The following is a 17,622-nucleotide window of genomic DNA, read 5'->3' as shown; positions in this document are numbered from 1 at the left end:
GTCACCTCTAAGATGACAGCAACCTCACCAGGCATTGAATAAAAAACACTTTTATGCTCTTACTTCTAGGGTTCATTCTGGTAACCAAAGGTTTAATAAGAATATGTTTTTCCTTAAAGCCTGTTTTAAATACTAGTATCTCCTTGAACCCCTAGATTACCTAAAGTTTCTCAATACCCAGTTAAAAAGTGCAAAACTTAAGCAGTTAACCATTTATTAATCTTTTAAGAGTCAAATAATATTTTCACATCTCAGTTTTATTGAAAATGATAGAATTAGTTTACTCAACTATTTTGTTTCTGGTTTTGTTCTATTTTGTTTTTAAGAATGTAGTCTTGACTAATTGTGTTCTTAATCTCTTCCGGAAGAATCAGTTTGTAAAAGGTATCAAGTTACTTCAGTTCTTCTCTTTTAGACTATTATAAAAAGGTAACAAAATCATTTCTGTGGTAAAATCAATTTCCTAAACAAACTTGGTTTCACCACAGAAAGGCATATACAGAAGAAAGCACAGAAGAGTTCTGGTTCAGGTAAACACTGATGAGTAAAATATTAGATATTGGTGAAATTTACACTCAACCTCGTTGATTCTAGAGCACTGGTTCAAACTCTGGTTGATGAAAAAGAAAAATCTCCTAGCTGCATTTAATCAAGAATTTCTATCCAATGGAGGACCAGCAACTGAAGGGCATAAACATAACTGTTAGAAATGTGATTGAGTACTTCCCGCTGAGGATTATCAATGTTCCTCCTTTTGGAACATCGTTTGAGGAAGTATGAAAAAAAATCCAAGAGAAATTTCCCTCCTCAAATCAATTCATACTTGAAACAGCTGCAGAACATTCAATCAGATGCTTATTTAGTGAAATGAGAAGGCAATGATCATGGCTGCCTGGAAAAGCTCCATGATTGTGTTTAGACAGTCATTACTGTTTTTCACTAATGAAAGGTTATAGGTTCCGGTCATTGATAACCCACAATAAAGATGAAAGCATATTCTTATCAGCAGTTCATTTCATGTAAAGAAAAATGCTACAAGATAGCTTACCTCTATCTGCATCTTCAGAAAATGACTGTGAACCAAAGTTGACACCATAACCTCACAGTGTGGAAGTCAACATTGCTGTGGTGATTCAATTTTAATACACGAATACTTGTTTCCTTTGGCACACGACTATAAATGCAAGTATGGGTGTCAACTCAAATACTTACCCAAAAGTTAAAATACAGATTGAAGGCCAGTGAGAGCTGCATTTCACAGTCAATAAATTAAGGGAGTAAAAGTACCTAGATAGTGACTTGAGAGATTATAGAGGTGATCTACTCTGGTGGAAAAAGCACTGCACAGCAGATTACTGTCTGAGCCTGGGCTTTAATTGTGTTTCTGCTACTCAAGCAAACTTGGAAGCCACTTGGTTTCTTTTCTTTTCTTTTCACTTGGTTTCTTAAAGCTTCAGTTTTTCATTTGTAAAATTTAGATTTGATTATTAGTTAAGTCTTCTCTCAAGCTTTGATTCTGTTGCGTTATGGAGCATTCTAAACTGTTGGTCTCAAAATCCAACCAAATAAAATTTTTGACATTATACCACCACCCTATGTATACTTGTTCATTTATAATTATATTATATACTACGGGTACGTATATACATATACATACATATGAGTACTAGAGTACTAGGACTAGAGTACTAGAGTACTCATATGTCAAATATATTAAAAATACGATTCAAAATGAGCTAAAGATGAAAGATATTTTAAAGGTAATTTGGTATGTTTATCAACAATTATGTTTACCAACAAAAATTGACTATGCTTCATTCTTTTTTAACTCCTGATTTAAAACACTTTGTGATAAAGTAATCCAAACATAATTCTAAGGCCACATTTTTTCCAATACTTAATTTTAGGGGCTGACATAAATGAATATGATAACTCACAAAGATATAGAGATCCAGATGGAAGAAATTTATCATTGATTGAATTTATTAACACTCATATTTTTCACTTTCACCCACTATTAACACTAACAACACAAAGGCATTTATTGAAATTCAAGAATAAAAAAAGGAAGGAAGAAAGGAAGGGAGGAAGGAAGGAAGCCAGAAGACACAAATTACCAATATCAAGAATGAAAGAGGAGATCTGCTATAAAACCTGCAGACATCACAAAGCTTAGGGTTTTTTGTTTTCTTTTGTCTTTTAAAATTTTTATTGCGTTATGTTAGTTACCATAAAACAAATTAGTTTTTGACGTAGCGTTCCAAGATCCACTGTTTACATATAACACCCAGTGCTCCGTGCAATAAGTATCCTCCTTAATAACCACCACCAGGCTCATCCATTCCCCAACTCCCCTCCCTTCTTAGGGTTATTATGAACATTTTATGCCAACAAATTTAAATTTTTAGATTAAACAGAAAATTTTCTTTAAAAAGTTTACCAAAAATTACACAAGGAAACAAAACAGAAACACCTTAGTAGATCTAAATGTACTAAATAAACTAATAACTGAATAACTAAAAACCTCCCCAAAAAGGCTCTAGGCCCAGATAGCTTGAAAAGCAAATTTTCTAAACCCTTAAAGAAGAAATAATATGAATATTATAAATGACAACAACACTTGTAGAGAATGAAAAAGTAGAATAATTCCCAACTTGTTTTATGAGACTGATTCATTTTTTTTCAGACCAAAGAAGAAGCCATTGCATGAAAAGGTGAAATAATATATGACCATCTCAACAAATGCATAAGTAATATATGAAAGTCAACACCCATTCAAAATTAAAGTTCTTAGAAACCTAGAGATGGAAGGAAATGTTCTTAATCTGAAAGAGAGTATCCATTAAGAGCATCATACTAAATGATGAAACAGTGAGAACTTCCACTCTGAGACTGAGAACAAGAGAAGGATGTTTGCTGTCATAATTTCCATTAAACTCTGATAAAGGCCTAGCTGTGCAAGAAAGAATAAGGAATAAAAGGCTTGGGGCACCTGGGTGGCTCAGTGGGTTAAAGCCTCTGCCTTTGGCTCAGGTCATGATCCCAGGGTCCTGGGATCGAGCCCCGCATCGGGCTCTCTGCTCAGCAGGGAGCCTGCCTCCCTCTCTCTCTCTCTGCTTGCCTCTCGGCCTACTTGTGATCTCTGTCTGTCAAATAAATAAATAAATAAAAGTTTTTAAAAAAAAAAAAAGAAATAAAAGGCTTAAGGACTGAAAAAGAATAAAACTATCATTATTTGCAGATGCCCTGTGTATATACAAAATCCAAAATCACCTACAGATAAAGTAGGAGTTAATAAGTTAATTTCTCAAGGTTTGAAAATATAAAAGATCAATATACAAAATACAACTCCTTTTTGATATGCTCCCAAAATTTAGAAAATAAAATTAAAAGAAATATACCACTCCAGCTATAAAGGAAGTGATAAACTGTACTTCATCAAAATTAAATTCTTTTGCTAATGAAAGATACTAGTAAGAAAATTAGAAAGATAATCTACTTTTAGGAGATACTTGTAATAACTGTTTCTGAAAGGCCTGTATTGGGAAAAAAAAAAAAAAAACAAAAAGCCATGAGTCAATAACAAAAGTTCAAATAACCTCCTAAAGTATAAGCAAAACCTCTGAATACACACTTGAGAATAGAATACATAAAAATGTATGTACTAAGCAACATAAAAATGCAAATGAAAAGATACTCAACATCATTAGTCACTGGAGAAATGCCAATTAAAAACAAAATATTTAAAAAAAAAAGCAAAATATATAGGCTTTTGTTAATATTTGGCTAATAATAACTCTGCAGCTAGGATGACTAAAATTAAAAGATCGACAATGACCCAGAGTTAATGAGAATGTGGAGTAACCAGAAGACCTATCTACCACCTGGCTTGGTGAGGGGGTGCTGTGGTTGGTCTTTAAAATGCTTCACCCACTTTAGAAAACTGGAAGCTTTTCAGAAAGTTAAAACATATACCTACTCTATGACCCAGCAACCTTACCCCTAAACATTTACTTGAGAAAAATAAAAACACACACACACACACACACACACACACACAACTTGTACAAGAATGGTTATTCAAGCTCTATTCATAATAATCCCAAACTTCAAACAAACTAAAGTTACATTAACAGGAGAACAAATAAACCATGGATAAGCCTACAGTGGGATACTGCTCACGGGTAAAGAAGGGAGTTTGCTACACGCAACCTCATGAATACATCTCCAAAACATTATGTTGAGTGAAAGAAACCAGACACAAGAGACTATATACTCTATTGAGCATATTTATTTGAAGTCCAAGAACAAGCAACACGACTATAGGGTGAGAGGATCCAGAATGCCTGGGACGGGGATGGAGGGACTGACTGGAAAGGGCATGAGAGGACCCTGAAGCCAGGGATGTTCTCTATCCTTAACGGAGGATATCCTTAACGGAGTGGTCATTACACAGGTCTTGCCAAAACTCACCAAACTGTACACTGAAGAACTGTGCATCTTATTGTATCTAGATTATACCTCACTAAAAAATGTAATGAAGATTACATAATATGTAAATAATAAACATAAAAAATAAGGCTATAAAGGAATAAACCTAACCACAATGTTCAAGACTTCTACCCAGCACACTACTGCTGAGAGAAATTAGCGAAAATCTAAATACGTGAGAGATAAACCACATTCATACTATACTACATAGAGAGCGTTATAGGACAGTAGGAAAGGATAACTACTCCTTAAGTCATGCTGAATGATGTGAAAAAAAGACATAGAGTCAGTTTTAAGCAGCAAATTCAACTGGAGACTGAAATAACTAAAATAGTTGATAAAAACAGTTTTTAAACTACTTTAAAATCCATCACTAACCCTATCAGAAAGTAAGAACATCAAAGTGAAAAATTCCAAGAAATAGTGTAGTGCCCAGGCTGTCTTTTGTCAGTTCTCTCTCAACAGTTCTCTGCTCTTCACCAGACCTAACAAAAACAAAAACAAAAAAAAAACAAAAAACCCAACTCAGATTTAACCACTCCTCCAGGTCTTTATTTCCTTATGAAAGCTTGCATGCCTCAAGGAGATAGGCAAAGAGAAAGACTCCCTAAAAATCTGCTTTTGCTCCTTTTCCTGTTTCTGTTCTTACCAGAACCTGCACCCCCACCCCACTTAACACATCGCTCAGTATATCCTCCTTGTAAGGGACAAGGAGTTAATGATTTCTCTAGAACAGATAACATCTAAGGAAGAACCAGATGAGAATGACCCGAGGAAGTCATCATGTGCGCATTCCAGACCAGGGCTCCAGATATCTCCAGGCCAAGGCCCCCCTGGCTCCAAGGAATAAGACCTGGGCCTTTGTCTTCTTCCTTCTAACCAGTTTCTAGATGCCTGAGGGGATATGCATACCAGACCCTGACAAAGACAAGACTCCCTCTTTTCCTTTCTGAGTCTCCCAGAATCTCCATCCATATCTGCTCTCTCCTTATCTTCAATAAACTGTGCTCTCACTTCCTAGTGAAGCCAAGGACCTTCTTGGCTGATCTTGAGGAACCCCTCTGGCTTCCTGGACTTGGCCTGCATGCATCAAAGGAAAACTTACATTAAATAAATGTGTATGTTTTTCTCTTCTTAATCTGTCCTTTGCTATAGGGAGCCCAGCCAAAAGCTTAGAAGAGTGGAGGAAAACCATATTCTTCCTCCCCCACAGATATCGTGGTTGAAAACCATCAGAACTAATAAAAAGCAAACTAACTAAATAAACAGATTTAATATGTTTAAATGCTCAGAAACAGAATGAGAATGACAATGTTTAACATGCTTAAGAAATAAAAGGGAAACTTGAAGAATTAAAGAGTAGAAAGTAATCAGATTGAAGAACAGATTGAATCAAGAACCAAATAAAATTTCAGAAATGAAAATACTTATAATTGAAAAATTAAAACTCAGCAGATGAGACTTCACGGAAGAGGGAATTATTGAATAGAGAAGAAAAAGTATTCAGAGAAGTTCTACAAAGACAAAGAAATGGAAAAAGTACAGTAGAGGTTTAAAGGCATAAAAAATCAGGGCACCTGGGTGGTTGGTTGGTTAAGCTTCTGACTCTTGGTTTCAGCTCAGGTCATGATCTCAGGGCCCTAGGGTCAAGGCCCACATGGGCTATACACTCAGTGAAGAGTCTACTTGAGATTCTCTCCCTCTTCCTTTGCCAACATTCCTGCTTTCACGTTCTCTCTCTCTTTCAAATAAATCATTTTCAAAAATGTTAATCTCTTATTTTAAAAAAAGGAATAAATGAGAATAATAATAGACTAAGGAACAGAATAACAGAGTAACTGATTGGAATTCCAGAACAAGATTACAGAAGGGAGAAGAGCCAAGAATCCACAAAGGGGGGAAATCAAACACAGTCCCTACCTCACACATATTCATACAAATATGAAATCAAAGATCAATCATTAATCTCAACAAAGAAGCTACAACTATTACTCTTTTAAAAGTAAACAGAGTATGTCTGTGATCCTTGATAAGGTGATGATTTCCTAGCAAGAAGGCAAAGAGCATTAATCTTTTCTTTTTTAAGATTTTATTTATTTATTTGACAGACAGAGATCACAAGTAGGCAGAGAGAGAGGAGGAAGCAGGCTCCCTGCTGAGCAGAGAGCCCAATGTGGGGCTCGATCCCAAGACCCTGAGATCATGACCTGAGCCGAAAGCAGAGGCTTTAACCCACTGAGCCACCCAGGTGCCCCAAAAAGCATTAATCTTAAAGGAAAATGCATCAATAATGCATTTTGATAATGTCAACATAATCAAAATTAAAAATTTCTGCTGCTGAAGAAATATGAAGGAAATGAAACAGGGGACGCTACAGACTGGAAGAACATATTAACAATACACATACCTGACAAGTGATTAGTGTTCAGAATACAAGTTATAAAGTACTCTTACAAATTAATAAAAGAAAAAAACAACTCAATAAAAAATGAGCAAAAGACTTGAACAGACACTTCATTAAAAAAGATATATGAATGGCCAGTAAGCACAGGAAAAAGTCCGCAACCTCATTAATCATTAGATAAAAACTAAAACCACTAGAAGACAGAGCTTCACACTACTAGTGGGTCTAAAATGAACAAGACAACACTATGTGGTAGCAGGAAAAAAAAGACGAGGACAACTGCGTTTATCAGCAAGGATCTGAAGCAATCGGAAGTCTCAGGCTCTGCTGATGGGCCTGTAAAATGGCACAGGTACTTTGGAAACATTCATGTTCCTGATGTGTTATAAGCTATGCTTTTTACCTTTCTCTGCTGGGTTATATGGGTCAAAACTCCCCTTTTTGCTTAAGGTTTGCCTTGCTAGCAGCCAGTGAATCCTGACTTACACTGAAAGATAAGATACACAGGGGGTATGTGTTGCTCCCTCAGGCAACGTGGAACTTGGACCATTTAACAACTGGGTCCTTAAGCATGGACTAGAGCTGCCCTGCTCAGAGGTGTGTCCACAAAAGCAGCAACTCTGAACTGTGACCCAGATGTCATCTGTTGCTCTTTCCCTGGCTGTGCACTTGTGTTTTCTGCCTACAGTGCCCTCCAGATGCAGACAATCTGGGTCAATAAACACAAATGGGGAAAAAAGAAGTGAGAAGGAAATGAGAAAAATCATGAAATAATAAATGGCAATGTAAAATATTAATCTAACAACCAACTTTGGAGACTTCCCTAGCGTACATGCAGCCTACATGACCATCAATTAAATATTAGCGAAAAACAGTGTATAATTTTTGTTATTGTCCAGACTGGAGCCTTCAGAAAATGCTGGTAGCAATAGACACAGAATCACATTTAAGTAAGATGTTGTGCATTCTAAGGGTTAAGGCAAGTGGATCTTACATAGACTGGTCAGCACACAGGAGACATTCTGAACTGGGATTTACATTTTGTTTTAACTTTAAGACAATTGCAGTAATAAATCAAATGGAAAATCCATGGGGTATTCAGTTACCATAATGTTTCATTTACATATAAATACAATTAAGCTGCCGGTGTGACTTCAGGGTTTAGTTCCCTTCCTGAGAACTATTATTTGTCAGACTTTCAAGCATTGGAAAAACCAGTCTGGTGGGATTTATTTCTGGCTCAACATTATTTCTGTGGGAGACATTCATTCTTTGGTTCTTCACCTTATGGATCTTAGCTTAGCTTAAAGCAGCCAAAAGAACCATTTCCTATTTTGTTTCACCATATTTTCCATCCGACCTTTCTTTTTTTTTTTTTTTTAAGATTTTATTTATTTATTTGACAGAGAGAGAGATCACAAGTAGGCAGAGAGCCAGGCAGAGAGAGAAGGGGAAGCAGGCTCCCTGTTGAGCAGAGAGCCCAATGCAGGGCTCGATCCCAGGACACTGAGATCATGACCTTGAGCTGAAGGCAGCGGCTTAGTCCACTGAGCCACCCAGGCGACCCCCATCTGACCTTTCTTATAACAAAGAAGGACGCATACCTGTGTCGTAATGCACGATAAGCCTTTTGCTGTGGCTGCCCGCAGTCTGCGGCTCAAAATCCACTTCCAGCTGCATGGACTCCCCCACATTAAGAGTTCCGCAAGATGGCTCCACGGAGAAAGGCCTGCAGCACACGGTGAGACACACTATCAGAGCCCATTCCTTTCTGGTGTGAGGGGGAGGAGGAAAGGATAAGGGAGTTCTTTTTTTTCTTTTCTTTTCTTATTATATTTTGTTGTTAGTCACCATACAGTACATCATTAGTATTTGATGTAGTGTTCCATGATTCATTGTTTGTGTACAGCAGCCAGTGCTCCATGCAATATGGGACCTCCTTAATATCCATCACTGGGCTCACCCATCCTCCAACCCCCATCCCCGCTAAAACTCTCAGGTTGTTTCTCGAAGTCCACAGCCTCTCATAATTCTTCTTCCCCTCTGATTTCCCCTCCTTCAGTTTTCCCTTCCTTCTCCTAATGTCCTCGCTGCTATTCCTTATGCTCCACAAATTAAGTGAAACCATATGATAACTGACTATCTCTGCTTGATTTATTTCACTCAGCGTAATCTCTTCCAGTTCCGTCCATGTTGATGTAAAAACTGGGTATTCATCCTTTCTGATGGCTGAGTAATATTCCATCGTGTCTATGGACCACATCTTCTTGGACCATTTATCTGTTGAGAGGCATCTGGGCTCCTTCCATAGTTTGGCCGTCTTTGACATGGGTGCTATGAACATTGGGGTGTATGTACCCCTTCTTTTCACTACCTCTGTATTTTTGGGATAAATACCCAGTAGTGCAATTGCTGGGTCATAAGGCAGCTCTATTTTTAACTTTTTTGAGGAACCTCCATGCTTTTCTCCAAAGTGGCTGCACCAGCTTGCGTTCCCAGCAAGAGTGGAAGAGAGGTTGTGGAGGAAGGGGAGTTCTAGCACTGCAGGCACTAGAACAATTTGGTGATTCAGAAGTAAAGTACACTTCTCCCCTGACATGAAAGAACTTTCCTTTTAAGGTTAAAATAGCAGTATTAGACCAGCAGGTGTAAGAGAAATTTAAAGGCTACAGTAATATTCTCGTTTGGGTCCTTGCTATTCAGCCACTCTTTTAACATTCATGGAGTGATTCCAGGGGTCAGCCCTAAAACATGTCTGCAAATACTATAATTTGCAGAAGAAAAATACCTTCAAAGGGATTAAAAAAAAAAAAAAAACAAGTTTTGTGATAGGTCAGTAAAGAGAAGGTTTCATAATGGAAAACTCTGTGAGACTCCCAAAGATCACACAATCACATGAGGATGACTTTAGGGCACTTTTAATAAAGGGTCTGCTTAACAGAAGGGGAAGGGGAACTACAAATGATACAATCCCCCAGGGTTATAAAGAGTTAAGCCATTATGACCTCTAGGCCCAAAGAGCCAAGGAGAAGGAGTGTTTTGAAACCTACAGGAGTCCTATGAGAACTGCTGCTGTACGAGGAGCAAGGACCTTTAGTCGAGAGAGACAGACAGTCCAGATGGCCTCACAGGGAAGACACTAGGGGACAAAGTGTCCCGACTTCACATCCTCTCATCTGGTCACCTGCTGGGACTCCCACTGGCTGAACCCAATCAGAAGCCAAAGGGATGGGAGCCTATTGACCCATGCCACGCAAAGTCAGCCTCCTGGGTGACAGCAAGCTGGAGACTGGTGGAGAGCATTTAGAAAGGCAAACTGGGGATAAGTTCTATGCCTTGAAAATAGAATTTGTGCACGGACACACGATGGGGTGGTAGGGTGGCTTTGGGAACAGGAAATCGTTTCATTTCATTTCCCTGGAAGGAAGTGGTAAGAGAGAAGCTGGATCTGATCATGAGGTACCTTAAATAACTTACAGAGTTCTTCCTTCTAAATAGAAAACCCAGCCCATTTAATTATTTTCATGGTCCATTTCACTTCTCTAAATTGCTAGTTTTTCAAAGTAACGTGTTGTACAATGTATCTGGCAGGCTACATTTTTTCTGATTATTTACTTCTATCACCACTGTTTTTTAGTTCTATCCCTGAAATCTTCCCTTAGGTAATGAACTTCATGTCCGAAAGCCTAAGCTTCTGTGAGGGTACAGAGCCATGGTGAGGGCAGGACATGGTGATACCCGAGATCTTCTCTGCAGTGCTTCCCACCATGTTTCTTTTCTCTGGGGCTCTCTATTTGGATCTCCCTCTACATTCACTTCTTTATTTTCCCATTCCCTTGTCCTTCTCCCACACCTATAGCCCCAGCTCTCCAGTGAACCGCAGGCACTGTGTAGAGGCTCTATGCGGGTAGTGGTCCCTAGCCTGAAGCCAACAGAAAAAGTTCAAAACTCAGCTCTGCCATGACCTTGGGGCAAGTCACTGAAGCTTCGGTCTCCTGGTCTGTAAGATGAGGGTAAGGACAGCACCTACTCCGTAGGTTTGTCAGGTGGACCAAAGGAGCAGACACAGGTAAATTGTAGAGAACAAAACCTGGCACTAGGCAGTGCTAAACTAATGTTTATTATTATTTCTGTTATCTCCATCACTGGCAGCCTCCAGATGGACGATGAGCCTGAGGATGATCTTGGGTGTTTAAATGAGTTCAAGTTTTTATTATTCTCCTCTCAATCCTTCACACTGCTCTAGGGATACCATAAAAAACATCTATAGGTCATAACACATGCATCTCAACACTTTCAGTGGTCCTCATAATGTACGTAATAAAGCTCAAAGTCCTAGGCATTTGAGGTTCCACACAATCTGCTCCCAATAAGATTTTACATTTTCATTGAACACATAATGTGTGTGCAAATGTCCCATGTTATCTGTCACATCCCAAATCAGTTGGGAAAGGAAAGGGCAGGAGGGCTTCGCTCCCTTCACCATAACCTCACCAAGCAGCGCCCCCTCTCTGTTCCAACCAGACCGTGCCCCCTGCACAGACATTCCCCAGCTGCTAGGCTCCCACAAGAATATTTAGCATTTTCCACAGGTCCTAATGCCTCCAAAGTCACTTATCACTGCCCAGACTCAAAGGCACCTCTTAACTAGAATCTTCCTGGATTCTGTGTTGTGAACAAAGTCTCCTTCCTCAGAGGCTCGAACTTTCTTTTTACTTCTCACTTCAGTTCACCTTGTACTAGAGTTAGTTTTCACACCTGCTCCTGTCTGCAGCTACGGACTCTTGAGACAACACGAAAGGGAAAGCAAATAAGCTGCCATGAGCATGAACTCCACACCGGGCCCTAACTATGTTGGGTCCCTTCTGTATGCCAATCCTCTTAATACTGGGGAAAATCTGCAGAAAGGAGGTATTGTTATTTCCACTTTAGATATGAGAATACATGCTCTAAAAGGGCAGGCAACTGGCCCAAAGTTACCCAACGAGGTGGCCGTGGAGCAGGGTTAGAAGCCTGCCTGCAAGTTCAAGTTCTCTCTGCCTCCCCAAACCATGCCTGAACATTGAAGCCACCTGAAGAGATAGATCTTTGTGTCTCTCACCCTATGCACAGTTCTTTACTGAAAGAAGCCTCTCAGAAGAGGTTGTGGATTGAATTACGACCAACTTTCAGAGGGAAATAAAAATATCTGTAGTCATTAAGTCACCTTTATAACATTTTGGTGGAACAGAAAAGGAGCAGACTTTTAGCATCTCAAGAATCTCTGCTTCCTGAGTTGAAGGTAGGAGATCCAAAGTAAGGCTCACAGTCGTAAAGCTTCCTTTTGGTCTCTGATGGTGTCGGTAAGAAACTTAAGAACTGAGAACTGGGCCCAGTTTCCTGACTTTGGGAACAATGTTGTAATATTTTCTTCTATTTTTGCCTCCCTGGGTCCTAATATTTTTTTCTTCCTACATGGCGCTTTCATTTTCTTTTCAAACATTTCTTGGTAGCGAAAAGAACAGTTTTGAAATGAATTGGATGGTATTGCACAGTAGAAACTAAGCTAATTTTCTATGGACAAAGAGATCCTTCTCTAGGACCTCCAGAAATCCAAATTCTATACAGAAGTAACAGATACTTTTCTGTTGTGCTCACTGTTGGGTTTCTATTACACTAAATTTCTTCAGTAGTCAAAAAAACAAAACACCTGGGACAACCATTGCTACTTAGAGCTGCCTAAGCTTTCTCAATAAATCAGATGTTAATTGGGTAGAGTGTGTTAAGTTCTGGCATTAAACATTGTCTATAATTTGATTTTGTACTTCATTTTTCTACAGGCAGTCAGGCTGAACCGGCCAGAAAATATCAAGTATCAGAAAATACTCTTAACAAAGAGGTAAAAGGCATTGTTTCTCAAGGGCATAGAACTGGCTCTGTCTACCAAAATGTTTGGTTTTGATATAATAGCCCCATTAATACCGAATGCTTGATTAGGGAGGAACTTGGGTTCCGGAAAAATCATGAGCCACAAAAAAGATTTTGAGATTTTTGTTCAACCCACTATAAACTGCTCTTGAGAACTAAAACTTTTCCATCCTTACAAATCAATATTTTAGCAGAAGGCTAAATATTGGCTCTGTTATATTAAATATGGAATTTAATATTAGGATGTTTTCTTCAGACAATCTTTCTTATTAACTGATTCCTGACATAAGGTTTTGGATTTTGAGACTGCTTCTTCATCTTTCTTATTTCACCTTCCAAAATTAATCCCACTTTAATAGTCAGAATTATTCTGGTACCTACTAGAGTTTCAGGTCAAATCCGCAATAAACTTGAGGAGTAATGGTTTATATTCTCTGTATATTTTATAGCACACTGTGACTCCTTTTATTAGCGTAAAAACATTATGCCTATTTTATAGTACTAGGACCATTTTTTTATTTTAAATTATTGTACGGGTTTATAGTTGTAGCTTTGCCTTGTGATATACTGTTGGTTAGGCATCCTATAAACATTTATTGAGCACTTAATTCTTCTAGGCATTATATTTGATGCAGGGAAAATAGAAATGAATTGGATGGTATTGATACAACCCTTGCTTTTTGAGAAACTCACATTCTAATGGGGGCAACAGACATAAAAAGAACATTTTATTTTTTATAATTTATATGAACCTAACCATTTATAAACTTAACCATTTAATTCAATCATTATTTCAATGAAAAGAATTTGATTTTTTAAAATAATTTCCCATGAGATATTGTTTCTGTGCATTGACTCTTAAAGTGATCAGAGTAAGAGCAGACCCTGGGTTTTCTACTCCAAAATCTCACAATATATCCACTGCTCTACCACATTGGCAATCATATTAACTGAAAGAGTGGTCCTCACCTTTGCGGCAACACAATCACTGTGCACTTTTTTTTTAGAATGGACACTTGTCAGGGCATCTCCCCGAAGATTCTGATTTAATACAATGCGACCACAAGTTCAATTACATCCTTTCTCATTGCAACCCCCAGGGTTCTCAGCTGCAAACAACAGAAACCAACTCTGGCTAACTTCAGAAAACGGATTTACTGGAAGGATTTGGGGTAACTCAAAGAATTGATGGCATGTTTAGAAAACATGCATTTTGTGGAAAGAACATAAAACTACTCTATCACGAATAGATAAGATACCTAAACAGGAAAGCAAAAATATTTGCAAACAAATTGAATTGAGAGATTGATTGTCCAGAAGATGAGAGAAATGAGAAGCCCAATTTAAGATGACAAGATCTCTCAGGGATAAGTAACAGCAGTTAGCGATTCTCACCCCTGGGCTGGAGACAAGAGGAGGAGGAAGTGTTATCAGATCGTGGGAACTTGACAGAAGTTGGAACCATGGTCAGGCTAGGCCAACAGGAATCAGAACCATCCGGGAGATGCAGCCTCTGCTGGGGCCTCTGCTGAAGGCAGAGAGGGTGGAGGAGAAATGCCCCGGCCCCTTATTACTCTGCATTCTCCTTCTAGTGCCCTGCAGTAGTCAAAGTCAGCGGGAATTCTGCTGAGGCAGCCAGGAAAGCTAACTGCCGAGAGATACTGAATGAAGCCTGGGAAAGGGAAGGAGTGGATCCGAGGGGAAGTAAGCCCAGAACTGGCCCATGTTTGTTCTGATCCAGGTTTTGGTGTTAGTTCACGAAGGAACCTGGATAAGTCATTTCCCCTCTCGGGCCTTATCTCCTTCATCTGTAAAATGAAAATGTCGGACGAGAGTTTCTAATGGCTTCATGATTCCTAGCTAGTCCTTGAGTTGGCTCACTATTTTACCTTGGAAGTATTTCTGTATTAGAAGATGATTCACATTCATAGTTAATGGGCAGAAAAGCTTTACGTCTCTTCCTGCAACTTCACACTATGAAGTGATCTAGGAAGTGATTTTACTTCACTTTTGTATGAAGGCAATAAAGAGTAAACTGCCATTTATAGGTAGCTTTTAAGATTCAGCCTCAGTCCAGGAAGTTATGCTGGCTGCTCTTGTTTTTCCACCTTAGGTGGATTTTCTTTTTCATTGGAAAAATATGAGTATAACAGGAAGTTTTTAATTGTGTATTATGGAAAGTGGTTGTGGGAGGACTTGTTTAAATCCAAAAAGATTCGTTCTTTCGTAAGTCATGGCAAGCCAGTTAACCTGCTTCCTACTCCTTCCAACTCTGTGAATCTCACCAGGAGATGACAAAGGCCATATAAGCACTTAGGGACAAGGTCAAAAGACAATGATCTTTCAAAACAACTTTGTCGTTGCTGATTGATTTAGCTAAATGAGTTCAAGGGGTCTTGCTTCTGCCTGGGATGCAGAAAGCTAGAAAGAGGTTGCCCACCCTAACAATGAAAAAAAAACAGGTAAATTCAAAAATCACAACTTTTCTTGAGCGAATCGGAAAGCAGACATTGCAGAGCAAACAAGCAAACTGAAATCTGAAGATGGACAATCCCCCCCGCCCCTAGGGGAGAGGGAAAGGTGCAGACTGCTTTACTGGTAGCCAAACAGAACTTCCCTGTGGGCAGAAGAAAGTGCAAGAGAGAATGGAACAGAATTAGTGTTTGAAGAGATAATGGCTAAGATTTTCCAAAAATAACGAAAGATGTAGCAAGTGTGGAAACTCAGGATGAAAACCAAAACTAAACAAAAACAAAACAAAAATCCTTAAAACAAAAAAGACAAAAAAAAAAAAAAAAAAAAAAAACCATGCCTAGACATAGCTTATTTGAATGACTAAAAACCAAATATAAAGACAAATCTGAAAGGCAGCCCACAAAAAAAGACATAATTACATCTAGAGGAACAAAGAGTTTTGGCAGAGACCTCATAAGAAATATGTAAGCCAAAAGACAATGAAATGCCATCTTTATACTGCTGAAACAAATTACATGTATATAAAACAGTCAACCCAAAATTCTAAACTGTAGAGAATGTTTCTCAAAAATGAAGGCAAAGAGATGCCTGGGTGGCTCAGTTGGTTAAGCAGCTGCCTTCAGCTCAGGTCATAATCCCAGCGTCCTGGGATCGAGTGCCACATCGGGCTCCTTGCTTGGTCGGGGAGCCTGCTTCTCCCTCTGCCCTGCAGCCACTCTGCCTGCCTATGCTCTCTCTCTCTCTCTCTCTCTCTCTCTCTCTCTCTCTGGCAAATAAATAAAATCTTTAAAAAAAAATTTTTTAATAAAAAAAATGAAGTCAAAATGCTTTGTTTCAAGTAGACAAAATGAAGAGAATTTCCAATAGACCTGTGCTATAAGAAATATTAAAAGTAATATTTCAGCCAGAAGAAATAGGAATCCAGACATAAACTTAGGTCTACATGAAACTATTCAGAGATAGTAATGCTCCTGGGACATTCCTGTAAAGACGAAACACAAACTCCCCGCCAAGGAATATGCCCTCCACCCACATCCCCAGCAGCCCTACTACCTACAGTATATGGCAGAACAGATAACCTGAAAATACCTAGAAAGACTGGATATATTTCCTAATAGATTTCCCTGGGCTGTTCTCTATGCTAAATAAAAAGATTTACACTAACATTTCAAAAAACCACCCATACCCAAACCCCAAGTGATTCTTGAATTTTAGTTTCCTCTTTGGAATGAAGAGGAAGTTGGCCCTGTATTGGTGAGGTTTCCTGGCCCTGCGACTGAAGACTATAACAAGCAGTTCCACCCTGAGTGCCGTTCTAGCAAATTACCTGTGCTGAATAGATTTAACTATAATCAATCAAAAACAAGAACTGGAGGAATGCATACCTGTGGGTTTTCATGTGAAACACAGCATCTCTGTTGCCAATGTTTCGTACCAGCAGAATCTTCTGAGTGCTGTATTTGACAGGGCAAGTGGAAAAATCCAGTTTGTCAGGAAAGTCTAGGATGGCTCGTGCACCCCTAGCTTTGATGGGTACAATAAACTTTTCTCTTTCAGTTATACAGGTCAAAATATGGGCATAATCCTACAAGAGAAGGGTATAATCATTATTTGTGGAGATGCCCACATGATCAAGATAACTGTGCAAGTAAAATGGCCATGTGCCAGCTGCCTTGCAAACCAACTTAATGTCTTCTATGAAAGCTCCTCAAGACAATTATAGATGTGCTTTCCATGAGACACTCTTTTCTGAGAGAAAGAGAACAGTTCAAGTTTTAAAACCCACAAGTCAGTGGAGAAGCTTATGCTTCATGTGTTTTCCATATATTAAAGAGGTAGGATGTGGGCAGTCAAGGTACATTTTTCTTTAGATCAGAGGAAGTTCACACTAGTTGCTTCACATCCTTCTTCCAAATCCTATTTATCCTTCCAAGCCATTAGATTAATGGCTCCAATTTATGGTCCCTCCAAGCCCATACTCTTAGCATTATGACCTTGCAGCTTCTCCATCATGAGTAGTAGAGTCTATCTCTCCATCTCAAGCTTGGACCAATGGAACGTGGTCAAAATTATGTTCTGCCGTTTTCAAGCTGAGGCCTCAAGAAGCTTTGGGCATTTTTAGTCTTGCTCTTGGAACCTTGCCACTGCCATATGAGTAAACATTGTCCAGCCTACTACAGGATGAGAGCCCAAATGTCCCAGCCAGGACCATGCCAGACCAGCCTACAGCCCCAGATATGTGAGAGAGCCCAACCAAGATAAGCAGCATTTGTTGACCCAATGCATGAGTGGGCCCAGTCAAGACCCCTGAACCAGAGTCTTGTGAGCAAAAATGTTTATTATTT

General features: G+C 38.9%; 1 protein-coding gene across 5 annotated transcripts in view; it reads right to left on the bottom strand.

Moving 5' to 3' along the window:
* Positions 1 to 17,622, bottom strand: part of HYDIN (HYDIN axonemal central pair apparatus protein) — a 386,960-nt gene that overhangs the window by 256,129 nt on the left and 113,209 nt on the right. For 4 of the 5 annotated variants that reach the window (XM_045076288.1, XM_045076287.1, XM_045076290.1 and 1 more), the window contains 2 exons: positions 16,663 to 16,862; positions 8,500 to 8,624 (listed from right to left, as the gene is read on the bottom strand). In XM_045076288.1, the coding sequence (XP_044932223.1) occupies positions 8,500 to 8,624; positions 16,663 to 16,862 (325 nt within the window). The remainder of the gene's footprint in view (positions 1 to 8,499; positions 8,625 to 16,662; positions 16,863 to 17,622) is intronic. The other variant, XM_045076291.1, reaches the window with a different exon arrangement.

This window comes from Mustela putorius, unplaced genomic scaffold (genome assembly GCF_011764305.1).
Source record: "Mustela putorius furo isolate JIRA1106 unplaced genomic scaffold, ASM1176430v1.1 tig00000174_pilon_pilon_pilon, whole genome shotgun sequence".
Lineage (NCBI taxonomy): Eukaryota > Metazoa > Chordata > Mammalia > Carnivora > Mustelidae > Mustela > Mustela putorius.
Note: the sequence above shows the minus strand (reverse complement) of the source record. Positions and strands in the feature narration are given on the sequence as shown.